Source organism: Ammospiza caudacuta, chromosome 5, assembly GCF_027887145.1.
Source record: "Ammospiza caudacuta isolate bAmmCau1 chromosome 5, bAmmCau1.pri, whole genome shotgun sequence".
NCBI lineage: Eukaryota > Metazoa > Chordata > Aves > Passeriformes > Passerellidae > Ammospiza > Ammospiza caudacuta.
The window spans coordinates 28,317,903-28,339,395 of record NC_080597.1 but is presented as its reverse complement, the minus strand read 5'-3'; the positions used below and the strand labels follow the sequence as shown (position 1 = coordinate 28,339,395).

At 51.1% G+C, this 21,493-nt stretch overlaps 1 protein-coding gene across 2 annotated transcripts; it reads right to left on the bottom strand.

Moving 5' to 3' along the window:
- Nucleotides 1–1,281: 1,281 nt before the first annotated feature.
- Nucleotides 1,282–20,153, bottom strand: SYNGR1 (synaptogyrin 1). Of its 2 annotated transcripts, none has more exons than XM_058804760.1 (4): nucleotides 19,951–20,153; nucleotides 9,164–9,401; nucleotides 8,163–8,308; nucleotides 1,282–5,616 (listed from the first exon to the last, which is right to left on the bottom strand). In XM_058804760.1, the coding sequence occupies exons 1-4, from the start codon at nucleotides 20,047–20,049 to the stop codon at nucleotides 5,398–5,400; spliced, it is 702 nt and encodes a 233-aa protein (XP_058660743.1). In that variant the 5' UTR covers nucleotides 20,050–20,153; the 3' UTR covers nucleotides 1,282–5,397. The 2 variants fall into 2 exon arrangements, with proteins under 2 accessions (XP_058660743.1, XP_058660745.1); XM_058804762.1 differs by having other exon boundaries at nucleotides 5,383–6,839.
- Between the last annotated feature and the right edge of the window lie 1,340 nt (nucleotides 20,154–21,493).

Here is a 21,493-nt window from a genome sequence, read left to right as displayed (position 1 = left end):
CCTTGAGTCCTGGGATTATGTGAACTTTAAAAAAAAAAAGAAAACAACTTTATAACAGAATTGTTTCTAGATGTCATGGCTGCAGGGAGAAGCTTCAAAACATGACTCATAAGCATGTGAAATACCAGAGAGCAAAACTAAAGAGATTTCAAATGATTAGAAAACACAAACAAACTAGTAATGTTGGAGTCCTACTCATCTGAAATGCTTGCTTTTGGCAACATCTTGTCTCACCAGTTCTTAACACCACCTGCTGCCAACACAGATATTTGCCTTTCTGTGGGCTTGGTATCTCCACAAAACATCCACCCCAAAAGCTGTGACTGTAGGAAGGGTCTTTGTCCAAACAAAGATTAATCATGAAACAGATGGGTTGGTCCACCAACACTTTTGCACATAATCTGATGTGCAGCTGCAGTGTGTGCTCAGTAGTGGCCCCAAGAGGGGAGACAGTTTGGGGGACTGGCTGGAGCCTGCTCACCATCATGTGCCTCTGTTTACTGTCCTCAAACCCTACAAAGGTTGGGAAATGTGATACTCAGGTACTTGGGTGACAGACTCATTAAAAGGGGATGAGAGGGAAGCTTTAGCTAAGCATCAGCACAGGATGGGATTTTGAATTTCATTTTTATTGCAAAGCCTGTTGGAACAAGATCTTTTTTAGTGATGGGCTGCCAACCACTGACACCCACTGTGGACAATGGTCCTGAGAGCTCATTTCCCAGGATTTGATTATGCTTTGAACACCTGCAGTACACCAGACACCTGAGCAATGGTCACACTAGATGACTAAAGATAAAGACACATCAAAGGACTAAACACTTCTGCTTTCCTGGGTGTGGAAATAGAAGAAATAGAAGGTATTTCTTTGCATATGGATTTGTATCCTATATTCCTGTAAGTCCTCCATCCACACCTCCTATTGCCACATCCTTTTCACAGTGAGAGTCCACTTCTAACATGGCATGTCAGGTTCCTCAAGTTTTCCTACTGATTAGGTGAGAGACACTTGATGGTGTGTGTGATTTGAAACTTAGGCCAAGTAAAACATACAACCATTAGCTTCCACTGAAACACCTTAATAAGGGCAGCTCTTTAGGTTTCTTTCCTCCATCCAAGCCACTGATTGTCACTAAGCTTGCTAGCTTGGCCATGCAGGAGCACAGGAGCCAATGCTCTTGCAGCCAACCAAGCTAAAAAAGCCATCCCTCCCCAAAGAAGAAAATCCAGACCAATTTTTTTTCCATATATGTATGGTTATTTTGAACGTCATAACTTTATTGAGACACCAGTAGTTACCACCTTCACTTTGTTAACCACAAATATATAGGACATTGTAAACACAGGTGCCGAGGTGGCGGGGTTCGCTGTAGTTGAATTTCGGAAGGGACGGGGGCAGGGGCAGGAGGAGGAGGAGGAGGAGGAGGAGGAGGAGGAGGGGGGGGGGAGGGGGCTGAAGGGACACTCGGGCTTAGACAAGACCACTCAGAGGATCCTGTATGCGGCAGGCCATCCATGAGTCATCGGGTATAGTATATATGTATAGCTTTATATTATACATCTCTTTAAATATATATATATAATATATATACTATACACAGGCAGTAATGTGGCAGGGGAAGGGGCAGGGCAGCCCAGGTGGTGTTACAAATGCCACACAGGCAGCAGGGAGTTGTTTGGATGGATGGTTTGAACTTGCTGCATGAGGTGGCCTCACTGGGTTCCTTACCTTGTACCTGCTCTGGGGATGGGAGCTGAAACTCTTGTGGGAATCACCCTGCAATGCTGCCTTCCTGGGTCCTCCCAAGTGCTTGCAAGGGTACAGGGACAAAGACACCTCCTCCCCTGTGGGAACTGCCAGGAATAACGCAGAGAGGAAGGGCGTGTGATGAGGTTATGAACAGGGTGGCGGGGACATGGGTGATCCAGGGATGGGGACACATCAGGAGGCTCAATGCACAGACAGAACTGGGGCAACATTTCATCATCTCTTTGCCCTTCACAGCCTCTGCTTCCACAAAACAGTCCCTTACTTGGGGGCTTCATAAAATAAGAAGACATTTAGGGGCCATTGCTCCCAACAAGGGATGTGTAATCCCTGTAATCGGGACAAATGGCAGAGAGGGAAGAAAGCTGCCTTATCATTTTGCTTATACAGCATTCCCTCTGATCTCCTAATCTCTAGAGCAGGGCTGATCTCACCCACACTTAGAATGTAAAAGGGACATGTTCCAGTCAGCTGCTCAGGTCTCGCCTATGATCACCAGAAATAGGCAGCACCTTATCAGAAGCACCTAAGATAAGATAACCAGCCCTTTGGGTAGGTCTGTATGTCTCATCAGCTACAGAACCAGCCAAATGCCACTGGAAATTGCATTCTGCATTTTAAAGGGCTACGTGCAAACAAGCAGAGTCCCACTCCCAGGTCTGCTATCACCAACCCTCCACTGCAAAGGCTGAAAGCACATGAACCCAAGCAGAGTATGTCTTCTCCCATAAGCAAAAGCAAGAACTTGTCTTGAGTATCTACTGCTGTAGTGTCACATCAATGCTTTTCTTATGACACAAAACAAGGAGAACAACAGAGAGATGGGAAGTCACCCAAGATGAAGTCACTTGGCTCATGTCCCACTGAAGTGCTGGTTCTGAGGGGGAGGCTCATTCCTGCCTCAAGCCCACCTGAGCCATCAGCTGGTTACATGAGGGAAGCAAGCCCAAGAGGGTAAAGGAAAGCCTGCTCATTAGTCAGCCCCAAATGGCGTTTAGCCACCTACATAACTCTGATGGGAGAAGGGGCATGCAAGATGCTCCTGCACCACACCCCAAAACAGAGCCCCAGGTAGATCCCCCACATACTGCCTGTACCTCTCCTTATGTGCCTAGTCACTCACAGAGGAGGGGCCTCCCAAAAGGTACAACATATTTTTGTGCTGAGGGATGGTTCCTTATAGCCTCCACCTCCTCTCAGTTCCCTCCCCACATCCCAAAGGAAAGCATGAAGGATGACACAGATGAATCTAGGTGAGTACAACTAACTTCTCTCCTCCTCCACCTCATCATTCAATTCTTCCCTGGTGGGAGACAAACAGGAGGGTGCTCCCCCCACATCCAGTCACAACAAACCTCTCTCAATAAAGTAAACCCATCCCAAGCCTAAATATTAGGCTGAACCCACAGAAAATGAAGCTCGAGGGGCTTCCTTCCAAAAGGCACCCCTCTTATTTACAGTATTGCATTCACTCCTAGGCACAGAGCAAGGGATGTGTGCCTGTGCCCAGTCATTCCTGCTGTGTCCTTAGGGCCACCTGATCCCCTCTCCTGTCCTCACCAGTGGGTAACAACCAGTGAGATGGGCCAAGCCTGGGGAGAACAAGCCATGGGGACAGCCACAAGCAGCACAAATGTGCAGGAAGGAACAGGGAGAAACGGTGCCTGTATATACAGTGGAGGACACTGCTCCACTTCCCCCTGCTGCTCTACAGTTTCTACCCCTTCCTTATCATTGTGGGGCACTGGGAGGAGGGAAGGACTGGGAACCTTGGTGTCCTCCAGATAAGATATTCACACAACCACAGCCCAGGCCTGTGTCCCATTCTCCCCACTCCTAAGGGGGCTATGAGGAATAGGCTGGATGTGCAGTGCAGGCACTGACAGATTTTGGATCTGCTCCTGATCTCTGCTACTGGGACCAGTGTTGCATCAAGCAGGGTGGCTGCCTGGGGGATGGAGCTTCTCACTTCTGCAAGATAAAGTCTGCTTCTTGTGCTCTGAGAGATGTCTGTGCCCAGGAGAATTGTCTAGGTAGCTATTGCTGAATTATTTCCATTTAGAGGAAACCTGGAATCTGTCTTCATGCACAGACCTAACTTCTAACTTGGAACAAAGAGTGGGCTTCCACAGTTGTGTCTTGGAGCACAGTCATGAGGAGTGTGGAATGACACCCGTAAGAGCTCTATCTAACAGTCACTGCTGCCACCTAGGCGAGGCTTTAGAGTCAGCCAGGATCTGAGATGCTGCAGAAGAGCACTAAGGTATGGTCTGTGGCAAGTACAGAAAGACCAGTTTTCAGACAGCTCAATCTGGCCCCAACCAATTCTCTGCACATCAAGATCTCTTTCCTATCTGAGTGGGAGGCAAAGCGCAGCCGTACAGGGCAGGACCCTTCCCACTTGGCTGCCCTCCTGTGCAAGAGCCAGACAGGCTGGCTATCCCAGCAGCAGTATTTCTTCCTAAGTGGGGTCCTTCTCCATTCCTGTGCGCTACAAAGATGGTGTCAGCAAGAGGCTTTGCACTATTCTAAAGGAACAGAGGAAGAGAGGAAGGTTCAGCAGGACGTGAGGAGCAAAACTGTCTTTCTCCTGGTCTGGGTGAAATGACAAAGCTCCCCTCTCCCCCTCAAACCAGCCCAGCTGGGATTGAAAGCTATCTTCTAGAAAGCCCAGCTCCTCCATCCTTCCTCCCACAGGCACTGTCTCTGGGCCCAGAGGCTGGCCATGGCTCCCCTCCTGCCTCATCAAACACTGGTCTGGGAAGAGCAGTGACTAGCAGGACGTACAGCCGAGGGGAATCACCTCCACCTCAATCCAAGGGGGCTGAGGAAGGACTGAATCTCAGGGCACCACCCCTCTGCTCTGCTCAGTCTCTTGCTAGACCCTACAGACGTGCCTGCGATTTCTGATTGTACCTGCAAATCTTCCTTTTTCCCTTTCCATTTTTTCTTCTTGTAGTCTCCTCCTCTCCAATACCACTTCTCCCAAACCCTCTAAAAATAAAGGACCCCTCCCTCACTAGCATGTGGCAGGGAAAAGCTCCCTTGTCTTTACATGGAGAATGCTGTTCCTTCTGTCCTCCAGGCCCCTCCTCACACTCTTGAATGCTGACTCCAACACCATTCTCCTCCCTGAGCCACTAGGTGCTCCAAACCAATGTGGATGCTCCCACATCTACTCCAGCCTTTAGCAATACCATCTCTTCTAGGAAGGTCCCAGGTCCCTCTCATTTCTTCTGTTCTGCCTCCAACATCCTTTCCCCTGCCCTGCCAGTGCCATAGCTCCTCTCCTGTTCACAAGACAGACTCTGCCCTCTGTAACAAGGTAGAGGGAGAGGAGGAAAGGAGGGACTTTCCTATCAAAATGCAGATTTTGGAAGAATTTGGTTCTGGCAGGTAGCTTGGTGGGAGAGGAGAAGGAATAGGTGATGGGGAAACCTTTTTTTCCTTTTTTTGTTTTTTGCCTTTTTTAAAAACAATAAATAAAAACAGATGACCCAGAAGGCTGGAGCACAGCTGATAGCCACCTCTTGTACCACTATGCACGTGTCTTGTTTGTGCCTCGGCTTTCTGCCGGCAGTGGGAACGGGGGCAGAAGGGAAAGGGGAAGGGAAAGGGGCGTCGGTGGCTCAGTAGTTCTGCGTTTGGTACCCCTGTGTCTCGGTGTCGAAAGCATCTGCTGGAGGGGGCTGCTGGTACGTCCCCACCGCATCTGGAGCATCCTCCTCGTTGGTGTAGGGAGCATAAGGCATACCGGAGTCCTGGCTTGGGTCCATGTAGTCCTGGGAGAAGAGGGCCGAATCGGCACCCAGCTGGAAACGCTGATACGCCAGGAACGCCTGGCCCACCTTTAAGGGAGGAGGTGCAGGGAAGACATGGGAAGCAGAGAGGGAAGAGGAAAAAGAGGAGGAACGTACCGAAAAAGAGAAACAAACAAAAGTGGGTTAGTAGTGGTTACGGATTAGTGTGCGAGGCCCGCCTGGCAGGTCACCGGTGAAACGCCCCACGAGCGTGGAAGTCCATGCTCTCCCACAGAAAGCACGAGCCCACAAGGAGAGAGAGCAGGGATGGCTGCGAGACCAGCTGCCTGTGTGCAGCCTGCCAAGGCTCCCTGCTTTCTCTGGGATGTTCAGGGCACCTCCTGTCTGCCAGTGGGGTTTCACCAACGTTGCACAGGTGGCAGAGGCTCAGTTGGCACTGGTTATCCCAGTCAGCCCCTCCTGGCTGTGGGAAGGCAATCTGCCTTGGCAACACCAGAGGGCTTGGCTGCTGGGCTGCGTCCACGAGGCCATTTGACTTGTAAAGGCCAGTGAGGAGAGCAGGGTTTGACACAATGTACTGAGGTAGAGGTCACCCCCTGAAACACCTTCACCAGTCAACATCTGCAAGGTGTAGCACAGACCTTGGGAAGGAGCAGCAGGAAGTAAGGCAGCTGCTTCCCAGACCAGGGGACAGTTAGCAAGCAAACGGCTGTCTCCTGCCTCAAGCACCTTTTGGAGGACTGCAGGGGCCTGGGCATGGGGTTTAGCAGGCATGGCTCATTGTCCCAGAGCATCCCTGAGAGAGGTGAGGAGTCTAGCAAGTGATGGGGGAAAGGTTTTTGGGGAATGAGGTCTGGGAAGAAATGGAAGAGATAAAATAGTAGGGGCAGAGGGCATCTCCTGGCTGAAGTATTAGGTCTGAGCAGTCATCAAAAAAAGGCACAATGGTGTTAGACAGCATTAGTTAGGGTATGGGTGAGGGAGAGAAGGGAGCAGAAGAGGAGAAGAAATTGCCAGTTCCAACTCTCCAGAGGGAGATCCACCATTTAATGGACAACCCCACTCCAATTCAATGGCCCATATCTTCCCATCCCATGCCCTGCAGTGAGCACACACTCATAGTCAGGGCATTGGAACCAGCTCTGCTCAGTGACCTCCTCCAGCTGCATCCCTCCACCCCTTCCCCCAAATTCTCCCATCAGCAAAGGGCACTAAGGCAGCAAGGATGGGGAGTTAGGGAATAGGGTATTGTATTCCTCCTGAAAATTAATGTCTCCAAGTCTCCGGAAAGCCAGAAATGCGAGGCAGCCCTGTGAGGAGAGAGAGGGTTGTGGGAAGGAGAATCAGTAAGGTAGAGCAAACCAGAGTGTTTGACTGAAATAAAAAGCCCCCTGAGGAATCAGGGGAAGAGGATGCCATTTTGGCCACTTGCAAGACTGTGCATGGGAGAGGATCACTGCAGGTGATGGCACCTCCAAAAGTGTCCTGAGGGACCCCTTGCAAAAACCCTGCTGCTTGTCTCACTTTCTGCTGGAGCTTGCAAGGAGCTTTTGGCAGCTCTTGAGTGCAGGACACAGCTCATGAAGGGAACACACACTGCTGTCCCTCAATCCTGCCCAGTGTCACCATGGCGAGGGTGCTGACAGCACAACCCTTAGCAGCCCTCCTTCCTCTTTGACAGCTCCTTGGTTTTATGGCACCTTTCCTACCTGGCCCCTGCCCAACATCAGAGCCTGTAGGAAGAGGAGAAGATAAAGCCACAAGGGCTTATGCATGGAGACAAGGGTAAAATGTTTTCCTGCTTGGCACTATCCTGTCACTTCAGAAAAAACTCACTTGTGCTTGGTGCACTCAGAGGCAGGAGGAAGTCATCAGAGATAATTATATTTCACCCAAGTTTTTCCAGGAAACTGGCAATAAAGAACTGCTGAGGAAAGGGCACTTAAGAGAGACAGCACTATCACCTTCCTAAAAGGTGACCCAGTGAGGTGGCACTCCAGTGGTGGGTGCAGAATCCAGAAGAACTATGATGACATCTTGCATGATGGGAGCAAAGGTGGGAGGGAGATGGATGCAACCCCTAGCCTGCAGGTCCCTTCTCTGTTTAGTGTCTGTAAGGTGAAAATGCTGAAGCCCTCTGACACACAGAGAAAACAGAAACAGGTTGTCCAGAGAGGTGGTGGATGCCCCACCCCTGCAAACATTCAAAATCAGACTGAACTGTGCTCTGAGCCACCTGAGCTCGTTGAACATGTCCCTGCTCTTTGCAGGGGGGGTTGGACTAGATGGCCTTTTAAAAGTCCCTTCCAACCCAAATTACTGTATGATTCTATGACAATGGTGGTTGGGGAGCTGGCTTGTCCAAGGTCATATTAAAGGTCTGTTGAGAATGCTCCTTAAAGGGATATGAAACTCTCTTGCTCACTGTGCTTATTAGTGCTCTAAAACATTTTTCCATGCAAGTTTTTGAGTCCCAAATTTATTTCTCAACCACCTCCTCTCCTGCACTTCCTTTCAGAAGCCATGTGAACTAAGATCCCAGGGGCCCCACTCTTAGCCAGTCTCCTTTCATTCCTCATAAGATAATACAGCACAGAGGACATTTGATCCCATGTCATGGCTACTCTACTCACCCAGGTAAAGATGGAGAAGAACGAGAACGTGATGGCGGCTCGGGCTGCATCCCCTCCCTCATTCAGTGGGTTGTCCTCTGGTTTCGAAGCTTGCCACTGGTTGGTCAGAAAGCAGAAGCCAACGAACCAGAGGAATGCCCAAAAGGCTGGGATGGACCACCACCAGCGTGCCAAAGGGAAGGACAAAGACAACAAGAAGATATGCGTGAGCATAACATACACATATTACATTTCTCTGGAAATTTCAACCCTCTGAGACCCACCACTGTGTTGCAGACTGGGCAAAACTGACTGCTCAGCCAGTCTGAGCCCAAGAGAGCTGGCAGGCTCCCTGACAGCAAACTGTCAAGGTGACCAAGAGGTGTCTGCAGAGAGCACCTCAGGAGAGTGCATTTGCTTGTGTTTGGATTGATCATAGGACTTGCATTTGGCCTTGGGAGGGAGCCTGAAGGGCTTCCAGTACTAGAGCAATCACCTGGGCTCAATGAAACAGCCACTGCTTCACGATCCTGTCCTGCAAGGACAAGCAAAGAGCAATTTCTTCCACGGGAACTGCAAAAGAGTGGGAAGCAGCTGGTCTGCAGTTACACGGAGATCAGTTTGTGCTCAGGACAGAACAGCTCAGAGACTCACATCAAGGAAAGGTGCTGAAAGATCACTAACATGCTGTGCCCCCAGGAAAGGGTGAAGGTAGGAGGTACTCACCCTCTGCCAAGCACAGGCAGACACCTGGCAGTGGGGGAAACGGGCAGTCCAAAGCAAAAGAAAAACAGGGCACAATCCCTCCCCTTCTCTTGTCAGCTGTACATAGGACTGCCAGGCAAGGGGCTAACTGGGAAAGAACTTGCAAGCCCAAAGTCCTTAGCAAATCCAGGTGCTTCACCTGCTCCTGCCCTCACTCCATTCCTGGTCCCTCTGCCATACTCCATGGAGAACCTGACACTGAGCAGTTTGCTGACAGCTGGAACAAGCCAGCAGGGCCAAAGGGCTGGGAAGCTCACCCGAGACGCCAATGTCCGAGAGCACTGCCTTCTTGCGGTCCTTGACGCTGCTGATCTGCGGGAAGTAGGCATCCAGGGCCAGGTAAAGAAGGCAGCTGAGGAAGGCGAGGACACCCACGGTAATGCCATAGTTGCAGGCATTGGAATTGCGGTTGAAGATGCAGTGCTCTTCCACCTCATCCACGCGGTTCACGTACCCTTCATTGACAATGGAGCCGAACACCACGATGGAGAACACCTGGGGGGGAGGGAGGCCAGAGACACATCAGGGCAAGCCCCATCTCTCTGCACCAGCAGAAAGGAGCAGAGCTCTGCAGGGGACAGACACCCTTCACCAGCACCTTTCTGCTCTGCTGAGCTCCTGCCCGGCTGCCTTGCCTGGGTTGTAGCCACAGGGAATTTACTGGGAACATGGTCTCATTTTATTTCTGAGGATTAACTTATAATAGGACATTTTTAGATTGAACCTTTTTATCCATCTGACCTAAAGCGATGCAAAGCAGTTGCAGTCTGGAATAAGGGTGGCTTCCCGCAGACACACAGGGAGGTGACATGGAATGTAAATTGGGATATGGTTTTGGTGTGGGTGCCTGCATACAATGGCTTTTAGTAGTGGAAATCCTCTTAGTGTGCACTTACTCTCCCACTCACTCCTTTCTCTTCAAGAGATTAATTGTTTCTACCATGCATCTGTTCACTGAATTTATCTATCAAGCTACTACACTCTTTACCCCATCCACCCTCGCACAATCCACAGCCTTGCTTGCTCTGCAGCTCCATTCTGCTGGGCTTCCATTCTCCCCATTTCCCCACACTACACACCTCTCTCCACCAGTTTTCCATCAGCCCACTCCATGACACCACCTATCCTGTCCACTCACCCATATGCCAACACCCTCCAACCTTCCCCATAGATTTCAGGGGCCAAACATCCCTACTCCAGGTCCACTTGTAAGAGCCACTTTGAGTCCTCCCTACCTGTCACCACCACTGCCACTGCATGTTATTTTAAATCAGGCAGAATTAAGGATGAGTCCAGGTAGAAATGCCCTAATCCGCAGTTGCTGGTCTAATCTTTGCTCATGGGCTTAGCCTTCGTCGCCTGCCGCAAGGCTGTCCCTCTTTGACACAGCAGGTTCACCAAAGCACAGAGCTATTTACAGCAGCCCCAGTCCTGCACCTTGCATCTCAAATAAACAGCTTCCCCACAGAAGAAAGAGGGGAATATTAAGGCAGCATGTACAGATTTTTCCTTCGGGACATCTGGAGACCCTCACTACGAACAGCTGACTGGATGCTGCCTGCAAGAAGAGCCTCAGAGAAATGGGAATGGGGCCTCAAGTATGGGATGAAATTACATATGAAGTGCATTAGGGCATCACCAGGGTACTCTGCCAGCCTGGGAGATGTCTGCACAACAAGACTTGGCACCTTTGAAACCACCCTCCCATCCCCAGGGAGAAGCAGCACACAAGAAGATGTGGCCAAGTCTCCTGCAGGAAGTGGAGCTAGGTCTGAGTGTTTGCCTGGTCAGGACTCCAGTTCCACTTAACCCAACCAAGCACCAGAAGAAAACCCAGAAAAGCAGCTTTGTGAGTGCAGGGAAAATGTTTGATTAATGCCAACCCAATACACCACCTATTATCAGTGAGGTTGGATACCCAAGATCCAAAGCACAGACCTCTGCTGCTTGGCCTGGGGCATCAAGATCCAGAGGAAAAGACTTACCCAGAGTCCCCCAATAGCCCTTGGGCAGACACTCAACATCAACCACATTTCACCTGCAAAACTCCAACAAATATCCGCTGACACCAATATTATTTTTTCACCTCAAGTCTCATAATTGGGTCACACTTGAGTTGCTGAAATTGAGTATATCACACTAGAGCAAACTAAAAAAAGCTGGAAGCTGGTGTTCCTAAGCGTAGGAGCTATATGGGTTCTCTGAAAATCATAAGAGCTTTTTAAGTTTAGAAGTAAAATAACCAATTTGTCCTCCTCCTCCTTCTTCTTGCAAATCAAGATTGATCATATTTCGCAGAAATTGCCCATGAAAATTAAATAAGAACCTCTTCTGTTAGAAGCAAAGATTTAGTCCTCAAAATTTCAGCCTGAATGGTTTGGAAAGCAGCAGAATTGCAGAAAATTACAGCCAGGCTCTTTCAGTGGGATGTCTCACACCTTCACAACAGGCTGGGCTGGCAGGTCTGCTTAGGGTCATTGAATATAACACCCTGCTCCTCTGACCCAAGGGAGAGCTGACAGACTCCTGAAGTGACATCCCAATGTGAGGCTGTGACCAGCACTGATGCTGACACCTGAAGTACCAACCTCCATATATTGAGCTTACAAAGTGGGTGCCCTGTTCTCTACAGCATTCGACAGAAAGCCTATCTTCTCTTTGGAAGGTGAGGAACAGCCTCTAAAGTAGCATAGTCTGGTGTTCAGTTTTGGTTTAGGACTCAAAACTAGTAAAATGTTGATTCCGTGAGTCAGACAAACCCTTGCAATGAGATTTATTGCGAGTCTCCGCTTACTCATTTGGGATGAATGAACTTTTGCAATGGTCTCTCCCCAGAGACATATCCTGATACACATCTCCTCTCTGCTTTGGGTTTGCTGCTGGGCTGGACAGAATAATTTCTTTTTACATTTGCTCTTTCATATCTTTTTATGCTGGCACATCATAAAGGTACAGCTCAGAGTCACAAGACTAGAGTTGTGCCTCTCCCTAATTTTCAAGCAGAGGTGGCATTTCTAACTTCCTTTCTCCACCTGCGGTCAGCCAAGATGCCAGACTTCTCTCCTATGAAGAGAACCTGTTTCACAGCCTGGAGGTGCCCCAGGTATGATTTACTGGCAAGCATCTGGTTTCAGATGATCTTAGGAGTTTCCTAGGGAGATTCCACTAAGCATGTTCTCACTTGTGAGCACAATAAGACACTGTGGATGCTTATCCTCTCTGTCCTGAAACAGCCATCCCAAAGTACTCTTTGTCCTTAGGAAAGCTTTCTATGGACCAAAGCACACTAGCTTACAAGATGTCTCCTTCTCTCTGTGTTTTTCCTCACCATTGGCATCAGCTCTGATCCATGCTCCCCTCCCTGGCACTGCAGAGAGGGCAAAGAGGGCGTGCTCCCTTTGTCTGCCTGTCACTACCCTGGTGACAAAACACTGTGAGGACCCACTGTGCACAGAAGCCTTGAGCTGGGCTGGGTTACACTCACTGGGCAAGAATGGGCAGGCTCAAACCAGAGATTCCAGGCAGAGCTGGACAGCAAAAGAACCAACTGCTGCTGCTGCTGCTGCTGCTGACAGGCAACATCACCTCTTTCACTGCCATGATGTCCATACCTGGAAACTGTTGTGACAAACAATTTTCTAAAAAAATCATAGTTACGAGCATAGATCTTGCAGCCTTTAGGAGAAGCAGTTGCACACTTCATCTATGGCAGCTATTCCTTGTTGGTAAGGGAGCAGCTGGGTAGAAGCTCACTGATGTGGCAAGTCATCTTAGAAAGAGCAAATATATTTTATTTCCTTGATTTCACAATCCATGCCCTGCAAGATGATCCAAGCAGCAGATGCAGAATGAATGACTGCTTAGATGGTAAACAAAGCACCAAGTTTCAAGGATGAAGTGTTTACATTTCTGTTCCTGACACATATGCAGCACTTGTAAGGAAACACCAGTGACCACCAGCACTGGCACAAGCCTCTTACTGCTCTGTGTTACTGCTGCTTGTGTCTTCTCCCCCCATTTGACACTTGCTGCACAAAGCCTTGCCTACAGCCATTGATAAAGTGGCCCAAAAACCACATCCAACTGCAAAGAGGAGGTAAAGAGAAGATGGCAGAAGTCTTCTCCTGACTGAGCAGTGAGATGCAGACAAGTGGCTTGTCTGCAGGCCAACAGGAGGTCTCCCCAAGCTCCCAAATGCAGTCCATCCTTCCACTCTGCAGAGGGAGATCACTGGCCACTTTCCTATGCTTGGTAATGAAAACCAGCCAACCATCCCCAGCTTTGTGCACTTAAGCTGCTTCATTTCTTCAGCAAGGCTACTTAAGTCAGTCAACAGACTTGAACTAACTAGATTTTTAGGTTGAGAGGGTTTCTTTCAGCCTCCAAGAACAACATCAATTGGGCAGGTGTGTGGCCTGTCTGGAGGTACTCATTTAATAAGCAATAATATATTTGGCTATGCTCAACAAAGGGACAGAAAAGAGCACGTGGAAAAGATGTGACCAACTCAGCCCTGCTGCTGGGACTGGGCTTTGCTCCACTTCACTGCTCCTTACACACCACATCCACATAGGTTGTTGCCATCATTTTCCTCGATTCCTGTTTCCATCCAAGAGTTTTGAGGACACCGAGTGCAGCCAGAGCCAGGTGCATTGCAAAGCTGACACAGGCAGAGCAATGTGCCAAGAGACGCAGCAAAATGAACTTAATGCTTAGCACTGCAGGGAGCAGAGAGAGAAGCTGAGAGTTTTCCTCTCCTTTTTTCTCAAGGGGCTCATGCTGGCCTTTACAAGCATGTAAGGGTTCATTACAGTGAGAAAAGTGCAAACCAGGCAAAATTCTGCCTCTTGTCATAAAACACCTATTTTTTTCCCCTTGGTAAACTAGGTGATCTGGTTTTGCCAAAAGCAAAGGTGAGAGATGAGAAGAGAGGCTCTCCAGTCCCTCCCCACTGCAGGCTCAACCCTGCAGAAAGCCAGGCAAAACCTCCTGAGCATCATGTGAGGCGCTTTCCACCATGCTGCCCATCCCCAGCCACGCATCAGACGCTCCTGAGCATCATGTGATGGATGCAAAGCACGGCCAGCCTCTGGCAGTGCACTAGGATTTTCCTGTACCTCATCCCAGCACTTTGTCATGCTGCCTTCCTGCCCTCATCCCCAAGATCCCCATGATGGCTGTGGTTGGGATGAGGCTGAAGAGGGTTTCTGCCGAGCTGCCTGCTCGGGCTCACTGCAATGCCCTCCAGTCACAGCCTCTGTCGCACTGTGTGCTGCCTCTCCCTCTCACATACCCCCTTTTTTATTCTGTTATAGAGAGGAAATAGTTTAATGACATAATATTCCTCATGGGACTTTAAATCAAATCCCCCTCCGGCAGAACGAAGCCATAATCTCTTCTGAGTTTGATCTGGTAATGACCAGGAATGAATCTGTTTAAAAAGAAAGCAAGAGCAGGAGAGGGTGCAAATGATAAACTGGCAGAGATGATCTGGCTTTCATTGTCATTCAGCCACTTGAAAATGGAGTCTCTGGAAAGCTTTGGAGTGCCCTGCACAGACATGGAATATAATAATTATTATTATTGTCATTAAATCTACTTGTATTTAGTTCATTTTGAAGAAAACACATGCAGCTTTTGAGATCCATGGGACTGGCAGCTTGGAAACAAGCGGCCTCTATTTATTCCCCCCAGCCAGCACCACGCAGGCAGCAAACAACTCCTGCCCACAGTCTCGACAATCTGAGCCTTGTGCAGCTGCCGGAGGAGGCCAGTCTCCCTGGACCCCATTTCCCTGAACGTGGGACAGGGGAAAAGCACGGCTGTGCCAGTACTTCCCTCCCAGCTCACCCTCCCTGGCCATCAGCCATGTGGCACCAGCTCCCAGCCAGGGTTGAGCTGGAGCAGGTGACTGAAGGGAGAAAGGCTCCGCATCCCTAATTCCTGCCATGGGATCTGGGACACACTTTCCTGGTCAGCCAGCCTTTTTTTTACATGTGGTTTGGCAGCTGACTGCCTGGCCATTAACCCTTCTGCTTCCCACCAGACCTGTGCTCAGGTCTCATGCAGTTCCCATGGTTAAACAGCATCCCCTGTCCCACCACTGCTGGTGACAGCCTCCACAATCACATGTCCATGCTGGTATCCAGGTTCTTCTGTACTTTCTAGATGGTTCCTACATTGCTGTGCCACTGGCCAGTGAAGTGGCTGCCTAGAAGTTGCATCTTTTTCCCAGATGAAAAGCTCCGTTTTCTTTCTAACACCACATCTCCCCCCCCATGGCTTGGCTGTGCCAGCATAGGCAGAGAACTGCACGCCGTGCCACCTGCAGTGCCTGCTCCTCTTGCAGCCACACAGGCCCTCTCTGCTGCCTTGTTTCACACAAATATTTACATTAGCCATGTCCCATCACCACGCAGCTCCTGTGCTTCTCCCCTGTATGCCTCTCATGTTTTCAAACAGCAGACTACATATGGTTATTTTTTGCTCATGTTTCTGACTGCCTTTGGTCCCTATTGGTACTTCTCAGATTTTTATCTGGAAATATCATTAATGAGAGATTTGTTTCTGCTCCAAGATCCTTCCTGGAAATGCTGTGCTGGAAACAACACAACCTGCTGTATCCAACCTGAATCACTGAGCAACTGTGCATATCTGTTGTTCATCTTGTGACACAGCCTTTCACCCAATCTTAATGACAGCAAAACCTCAAAAATCCTTTTGAAGCTGACCTAGGCAAGGGCATCCCATGAAGAACTGTCCCTAGGGCTTGACTGAGAGCACGTGCTTTGAACCTCCATGTTCCTTTCATCTGCACCAATTTACCTCACAAGCACACAGCCAGGGAGCATGGGGGCTGCAGCAAAATGAAGTGGAGGAGCAGAGGCAGAAAGCATGAGCCAGGGCTCAGGAACAGGGGCAAGATCTCAGCTAAATTAGCTGGGGACAGAAGGAAGGTGGGAGCCCAGCTGCAGCTGGTTTTAGACTAACAAGGCCTCCAGGCTCTAAGGCTCAGCTTAACTGCCATTACAAGCCTGTACTATGTCCTTGGGAAGAGCCTAGTGGTGTTGTAAGCCAAGCACGAGTGTGGCAAGCCAGGGACCTGCTGGCAAGGCAGGAGATGGGGCTCTCTGCCATGCTGTGACTAGCTCCCATCCTCCAGCTTTCAGGTGCCAGCCTCTCATGGGGAAGCCAGGAATGTGGTTCCTGTCCTTCACCTGCCTTGTCTGCTCAGCTGGAGCTGCTTGGGATGTGCTGTGCCTGGAGACACAGGGGACAGCCCTTCCAGTACCAGTTCAAATTTTCCTGATAGGATGCTCCTATCAGCCAGAGGACATGGTGGCACCAGCAGCAAGTGATGGAAAAGGAGACTGAGTGCCTCTCCTCACTGAACCTCCCTTCAGAGAGGCAGTGTCCTTGGTGTCAGAGGGGGACTTGGCACCTCAACCTATGTGACAAGTTTTAACGGGCTGCTTTGTCTGTGCAGCTCTGGTTAGAAATACTCTTACTCAAGCCCACGTCAAAACAAGCTGGGCCTGCTTCCAAAAACTGAGTTACTTTTGCCTTGTTAGGCTTTTACATCAAGCAGCACTTCAGTTTCTCCAGCAAGTAGGTTTCCAAGCAGACAGGAGCACCTGGAACAACCTGTTTCAATTAGCATTTTACTTATTTATGGCGCCAGCGCTATATCCAACGCCTGTGGGCTGCAGAGGAGCCAGCCAGCTCCCCTGCACCGGCTGTGGAGAGCACCGCTGCACTGCCCTGTGGGTCAGGACACAGTAGGAATATGTAGGGATGCGCTCACACTTGCCTGCTTTATTTCAAGAAGAATCCTGGAGCTGTGCAGCCCCAGCTGGGTGTGGGTCACCCAACGCCACTAGCTCCAGCTGTAGCACCAATGGCTGCAGCTTCTGGGTCACCTAAACACCCAAACCTGACACAGGAACCCCACAGAGCCACCACTATCACCCGCACACACACCAGGCAACCTTTCTGGAGGGAGACACTCACTCTGCTGTGCCTGCTCACCTCCAAAGCACCCATGAAACCTGAGCTGCCTCACAACACTGTTGTGGTGGACAGATGTTCCAGAATTGCTAAACTCTTTCCACAGTTTAGCATTCTGCTTGTCAAATTTATCCTACCCCCTTTTCAGCAAGGAGCAACAGAAATAATCTTTGGTCATCCCATCTGTTCCTGATCCTGCAGTTCTCCCTGGAGATTTGCTGCTGCCTCAATTGGGCTGCAAACTCTGTGGGCAGGAGCCAGTTTTGGTGCCTCTTAGTAAAAAGTCATGTGCACCTCTGTGCAATCATGAAGTCTGCTAAAAGGCAGCCTGACCCAAGCACAAGGTCACTGCCTAAGGAAGCAATCATGAGAATTTCTGCTCAGTGAAAGCTCACCACGTGAAACAGGCCAAAAGGAGCCTCCAGCTTGCCCCGGAGGGACAATGCACCATTCATGCCATGAGCAGGATAAAGGCAAATGAGATCTCGGGAGATGGCAGGCAAAATACTTTCAGTGTGTGCAAAAGCATGTGAAAGGAAGGATTCTCAGGGAGACCACGAGGAGGGAGAGCCCTTGGCCACCAGAAGAGTTTGGTTCATAGAGCCTGGCACTGCAAAGTCTAAATATGGATGCAATCAGTTTATAAATACCCAGGGGAAAACACCAGGGACGGAAAAGCACCATTTAAACTGAAGGGCAAAAGATCACAAAAGTAAACAGATACCAAACAGATTTACAATGGAAAACCTCTGACCACTGGAACCATGGAACCCCCTCTCAGAGGAAGTGAGAAGGGAAGAAAACCACAAACTAGTCTTTTTTCAGAAAAGCTCATGCAATTTATGGAAGGGGCCATAAAGGGTCTGATGCTTGCGACAGCCTGAGAGAGGGTTTCGCTGCCCACAGGGATCTCTCTTGGTCTCAAGTTTAAAGACAAGACCAAAACTACAACTAGGTATTTGGGGTGAGCTTTTGGTTTCCCTGCTTTGTTAAAGGAGAGATGCTCAGGACAACACACAAGACCAAGCCAGTGGAAAAGCAGGTGAAGGAAGGCATAGCCTTGCACCATGATGGCCATGCCATCCTCCCTTGCTGAACTGCTGACCTGGAGCATCTCCAGCTTCTGCAAAAGAACTTCAATTTCCAGGGCCAAGTGAAGTGCCTGGGGTAAATCCCATCCTGTCCTCTGTCAAGGTCAGACGGGCAGGGAGAAATAGCGTGGGGTCCCAAGGAGATGCTGCTCTGTAGAAAGTGCCTCTTGCCAGGGAAGACCTTGCAGGGCACAGAAATGAGCTCAGCAATCAAGCCAACAGTGTCTGACATACTCTGAAGCAGATTAGGTGCCTAATTAAAAAACAAATGCATTTCTTGTTCTCTCTCCCTCACCTGGTGCCTCTGGGAAGCCAAAATCCTGCAGTGCTTGGATGAAAAAAACCCACCAGACTGAGAGGCAGATAGAGAAAACATAAAATTCTGCCACAGAGATTAGCAACCGGAGAGCCTTTGTAGGTCACATCACGTCCATCATGCCTGGGCACACAGGCTGGCTCCACGCCAGCCTCCCAGGGGCGGGGGGCACGCGTGCCCCCTCGCCTGGCGCCCAGCAGCAGCTCCCCCTGCCCGTGTGGTGTGCTGTACTGTAAACAAGCTCAGGCAGATGGACAGACAGACAGAATGCCCGCATTAATCAAGTCCTCAGCTGTCCTAGCACTCTCCAGCCACCCCCAAGTCGTCCGGAGGAGATATCACACACCCACCCGGTTGGGAAGGGAAGGGCTGCCTCTCCACCACCATCAGCAAGCCAGGCCACCCTCCCTTTTCCTCTTTGATTGCACCTGGCACTGCTTTTATTTTATTTTATTTTATTTTCCAAAGTCAGCCTGCCGCTTTGCCTCGCAGCTCCCGCGCGCATGTGTCTCCCCGGCGCTCTGCCTGCCCTCCCTTCTCCTCTCCCGGCTCAGACCTCAATCTCTCCCCCGCCAGCTCGCTGCTGCAGCTCTGCTCCCTTAATCCCAATGACCTTCTTGAACAAACGCGCCAGCCCCATGGGCAGCCATGGATCCGCGTCACGGGAAGAGGGAGAAACCTTCCCGTGACACCCCCGCTAGGCTCCTCTTTCCCCCTGCCCCCTTCCCCGCCAATCACCAAGAGGAAAACGCTACAGGGAAGCAGGTTGGGGGGCTGAGAGGATAGGGGTAAAAGGCAGAGCAACATCCAGCCCCCACAGCCCTTTCAACTCCCCAGCACGGCCTGAGCCCAGCACCCTCTGACCCACAGGGAGGCAATTCCAGGACTGCAGCATCCCCCATCCCGGGCTCCCCCTGTCACCCCACATCCTGCCGTCTCCCTGCATCCACCATAAACACACAAGCATGCCAGAGTGAGAGAAGACAGCCCACCCTGGAAAGCACCAGAGACCGAGACAGGGTCATGGTCCAACCTGACTCACCCTGTCCCTTCCCACGGGAGAAACCCCAAACCAGCCTGCTCCCACCTCATATGGGCCTGTACTCACACACAGATATATGTGCACACAGCTGTACATCTATGTGCATGCATACGTGTGGATATGCCTGGACATTTATACATACAGAGATATATATATATAAACCCAGAGACAGACCCTACAAACATATCTATAACAGAGGCATAGCCATAAACGCTATGGAAGCATATATGCACATATCTCTGTGCAAAGACCTAGGCTGTGTGGAGACATATTGATGGACACATGCATATTATATATATATATATGCGGATACATGCGCAGACACATGCATATATAAAGCATATAATAATAAATATGTAATACATAACCGCATATGATGATAACATATAATAACATATAATGCTATACAACATACAGCGCAATGATTTTAAGTGTGTGAGTGTGTGTGCAAGTGTGCAGGAAGGTCAGGGTCGGTGGCGGCCGCCCGCCCGTGAGGGAGCCCCGCGCCCCTCGCAGCCCGGCGGGCCGCCCCCCGCCCCGGTGCCGGTGCCGGTGTCGGTGCTGCCCGCGGGGGCGGCGGGGCCTTACCCAGGAGACGAACCGCAGGATGGTCTGCGGCTGCCGGATGAAGGCCTGCGGGTCGAAGGCGCCGCCGGCTTTCCCCGCTCCGAAGGCGCCCCCGTCCATGGCGGCGCGGGGGTGGGCGGGAGGCAGGCGGGGGGCTCGGCGGGCGGTGCCGGGCTGCGCCGAGCCGAGCCGGGCTGCGCCGAGCCGCGCCGAGCCGAGCCGTGCCTGGCAGCCCGGCGGCGACGAGCCGCGCGCGCCCGCCCACGGGGACGCGCCGTGCCGGGAGCGCGGGAGCGCGCAGCCTCCCCTTCCCCCGCCCCGCCGCTGCCGCGGCCGCCCGCGGCACATTGCGGGGACAAACGCGCGGCCCTGGGGCCGCAGGGTGCGGGGTGCCCGGGGTGCGGGCACTGCGGGGCGGAGAACACCTCCGGTACCGGGGCAGGACACCCAGACCCCGGGGCAGGGATGGGGGCGATGCCACTCTTGGGTTCTGCTGTGGGGCCCAGGAGGGCCAGCCCCCCGCCCGCCCACAGCCTCTGCTCGGCCCCAGGGAGCTGTGCCCAGCCCTGGACTCCCAGGTAGGGGGCAAGGAGCCACCGGAGGGGGTCCCGCAGAGGCCGCAAGGAGGATTTGGAGTCTGGAGCGTCTCTTAGGAGGAGAGACTGCGGGAGCTGGGCCTGTTTGGTCTGGAGAACAGGAGACTGAGAGGGATCTCAGAGGTGGGTGGATGTGCCAGACACTTCTCAGTGGTGCCCAGCAGAGCAATAAGCTAAAATACGACAAATTTCACTTCAACATGAGGAAGAACTTCTTTACGTTCGAGGTGGCAGAGGCACTGGAACAGGCTGCCCAGGGAGGTCATGGAGCTCCCTCTGCAGAGACACCTCGTGCCTTCCCATGTCACCTGCCCTAGGTGTCCCTGCCGAAGGATGAGGTGATCTCCAGAGGTCCCTGGAGAAAAGGGACCTCTTTAGGCACTTCTAAAAGGGACTTTTTAGCAGTTAGTCCTGTCTTTCTGGGATGCTGCCCCACAGAGGGGTAACGCTGGGCCCTTGGGCACAACCCATTATCCCTCACCAGGTGCCTGCCCTGGACAAAGATGCTCGGTGAGCCTCAGGATCACTCTGCAGCAAAGCCTGGGGCTTTCATTTCCAGCATCCACCACTCCACCCACACTGTGTCCTAGGAGGGGGTGGGAAAAGGCCCTCTGTGAACATGGGGCCTCCAGATTTTGGGGAGACTCCTGACTCTAGGAGGCAGAGACTGCACGATACACACTTTGCACTCTAGAGGCTGCAGCCTTGACAGTAACTTGGGCTTCTCCATATCTCACATTGCCACCATGGCCCCTGGCACAGCCAGGAAGGGATGTGTGGGGAGAAGCCTTCCAGCCTTAAGAGCAATTCCAGCCCCTTGGCCTGTGCCTGTTGGGCAGACTAGCTGCACACCAGTGGTCTGCTGGCTGCTGCAAAGTCCCTAATAATCTGGAATGGAAAGCAAGCCCTTGGGTTATGACATGGTTCCGTAAGCCCAGCAGTGGGAAAAAAACATACAAGAGTGAAAG

What these genes read in the sequence shown, in the direction of transcription:
- SYNGR1 (XM_058804760.1), bottom strand. Translation starts at nt 20,049, where the DNA reads ATGGACGGGGGCGCCTTCGGAGCGGGGAAAGCCGGCGGCGCCTTCGAC. An exon ending in CTCGGACATTGGCGTCTCGG is followed by an intron (nt 8,309 to 9,163) that starts GTGAGCTTCCCA and finishes GGTCCATCCCAG; the next exon opens with CCTTTTGGGCATTCCTCTGG. An exon ending in TCTTCTCCATCTTTACCTGG is followed by an intron (nt 5,617 to 8,162) that starts GTGAGTAGAGTA and finishes CCTCCCTTAAAG; the next exon opens with GTGGGCCAGGCGTTCCTGGC.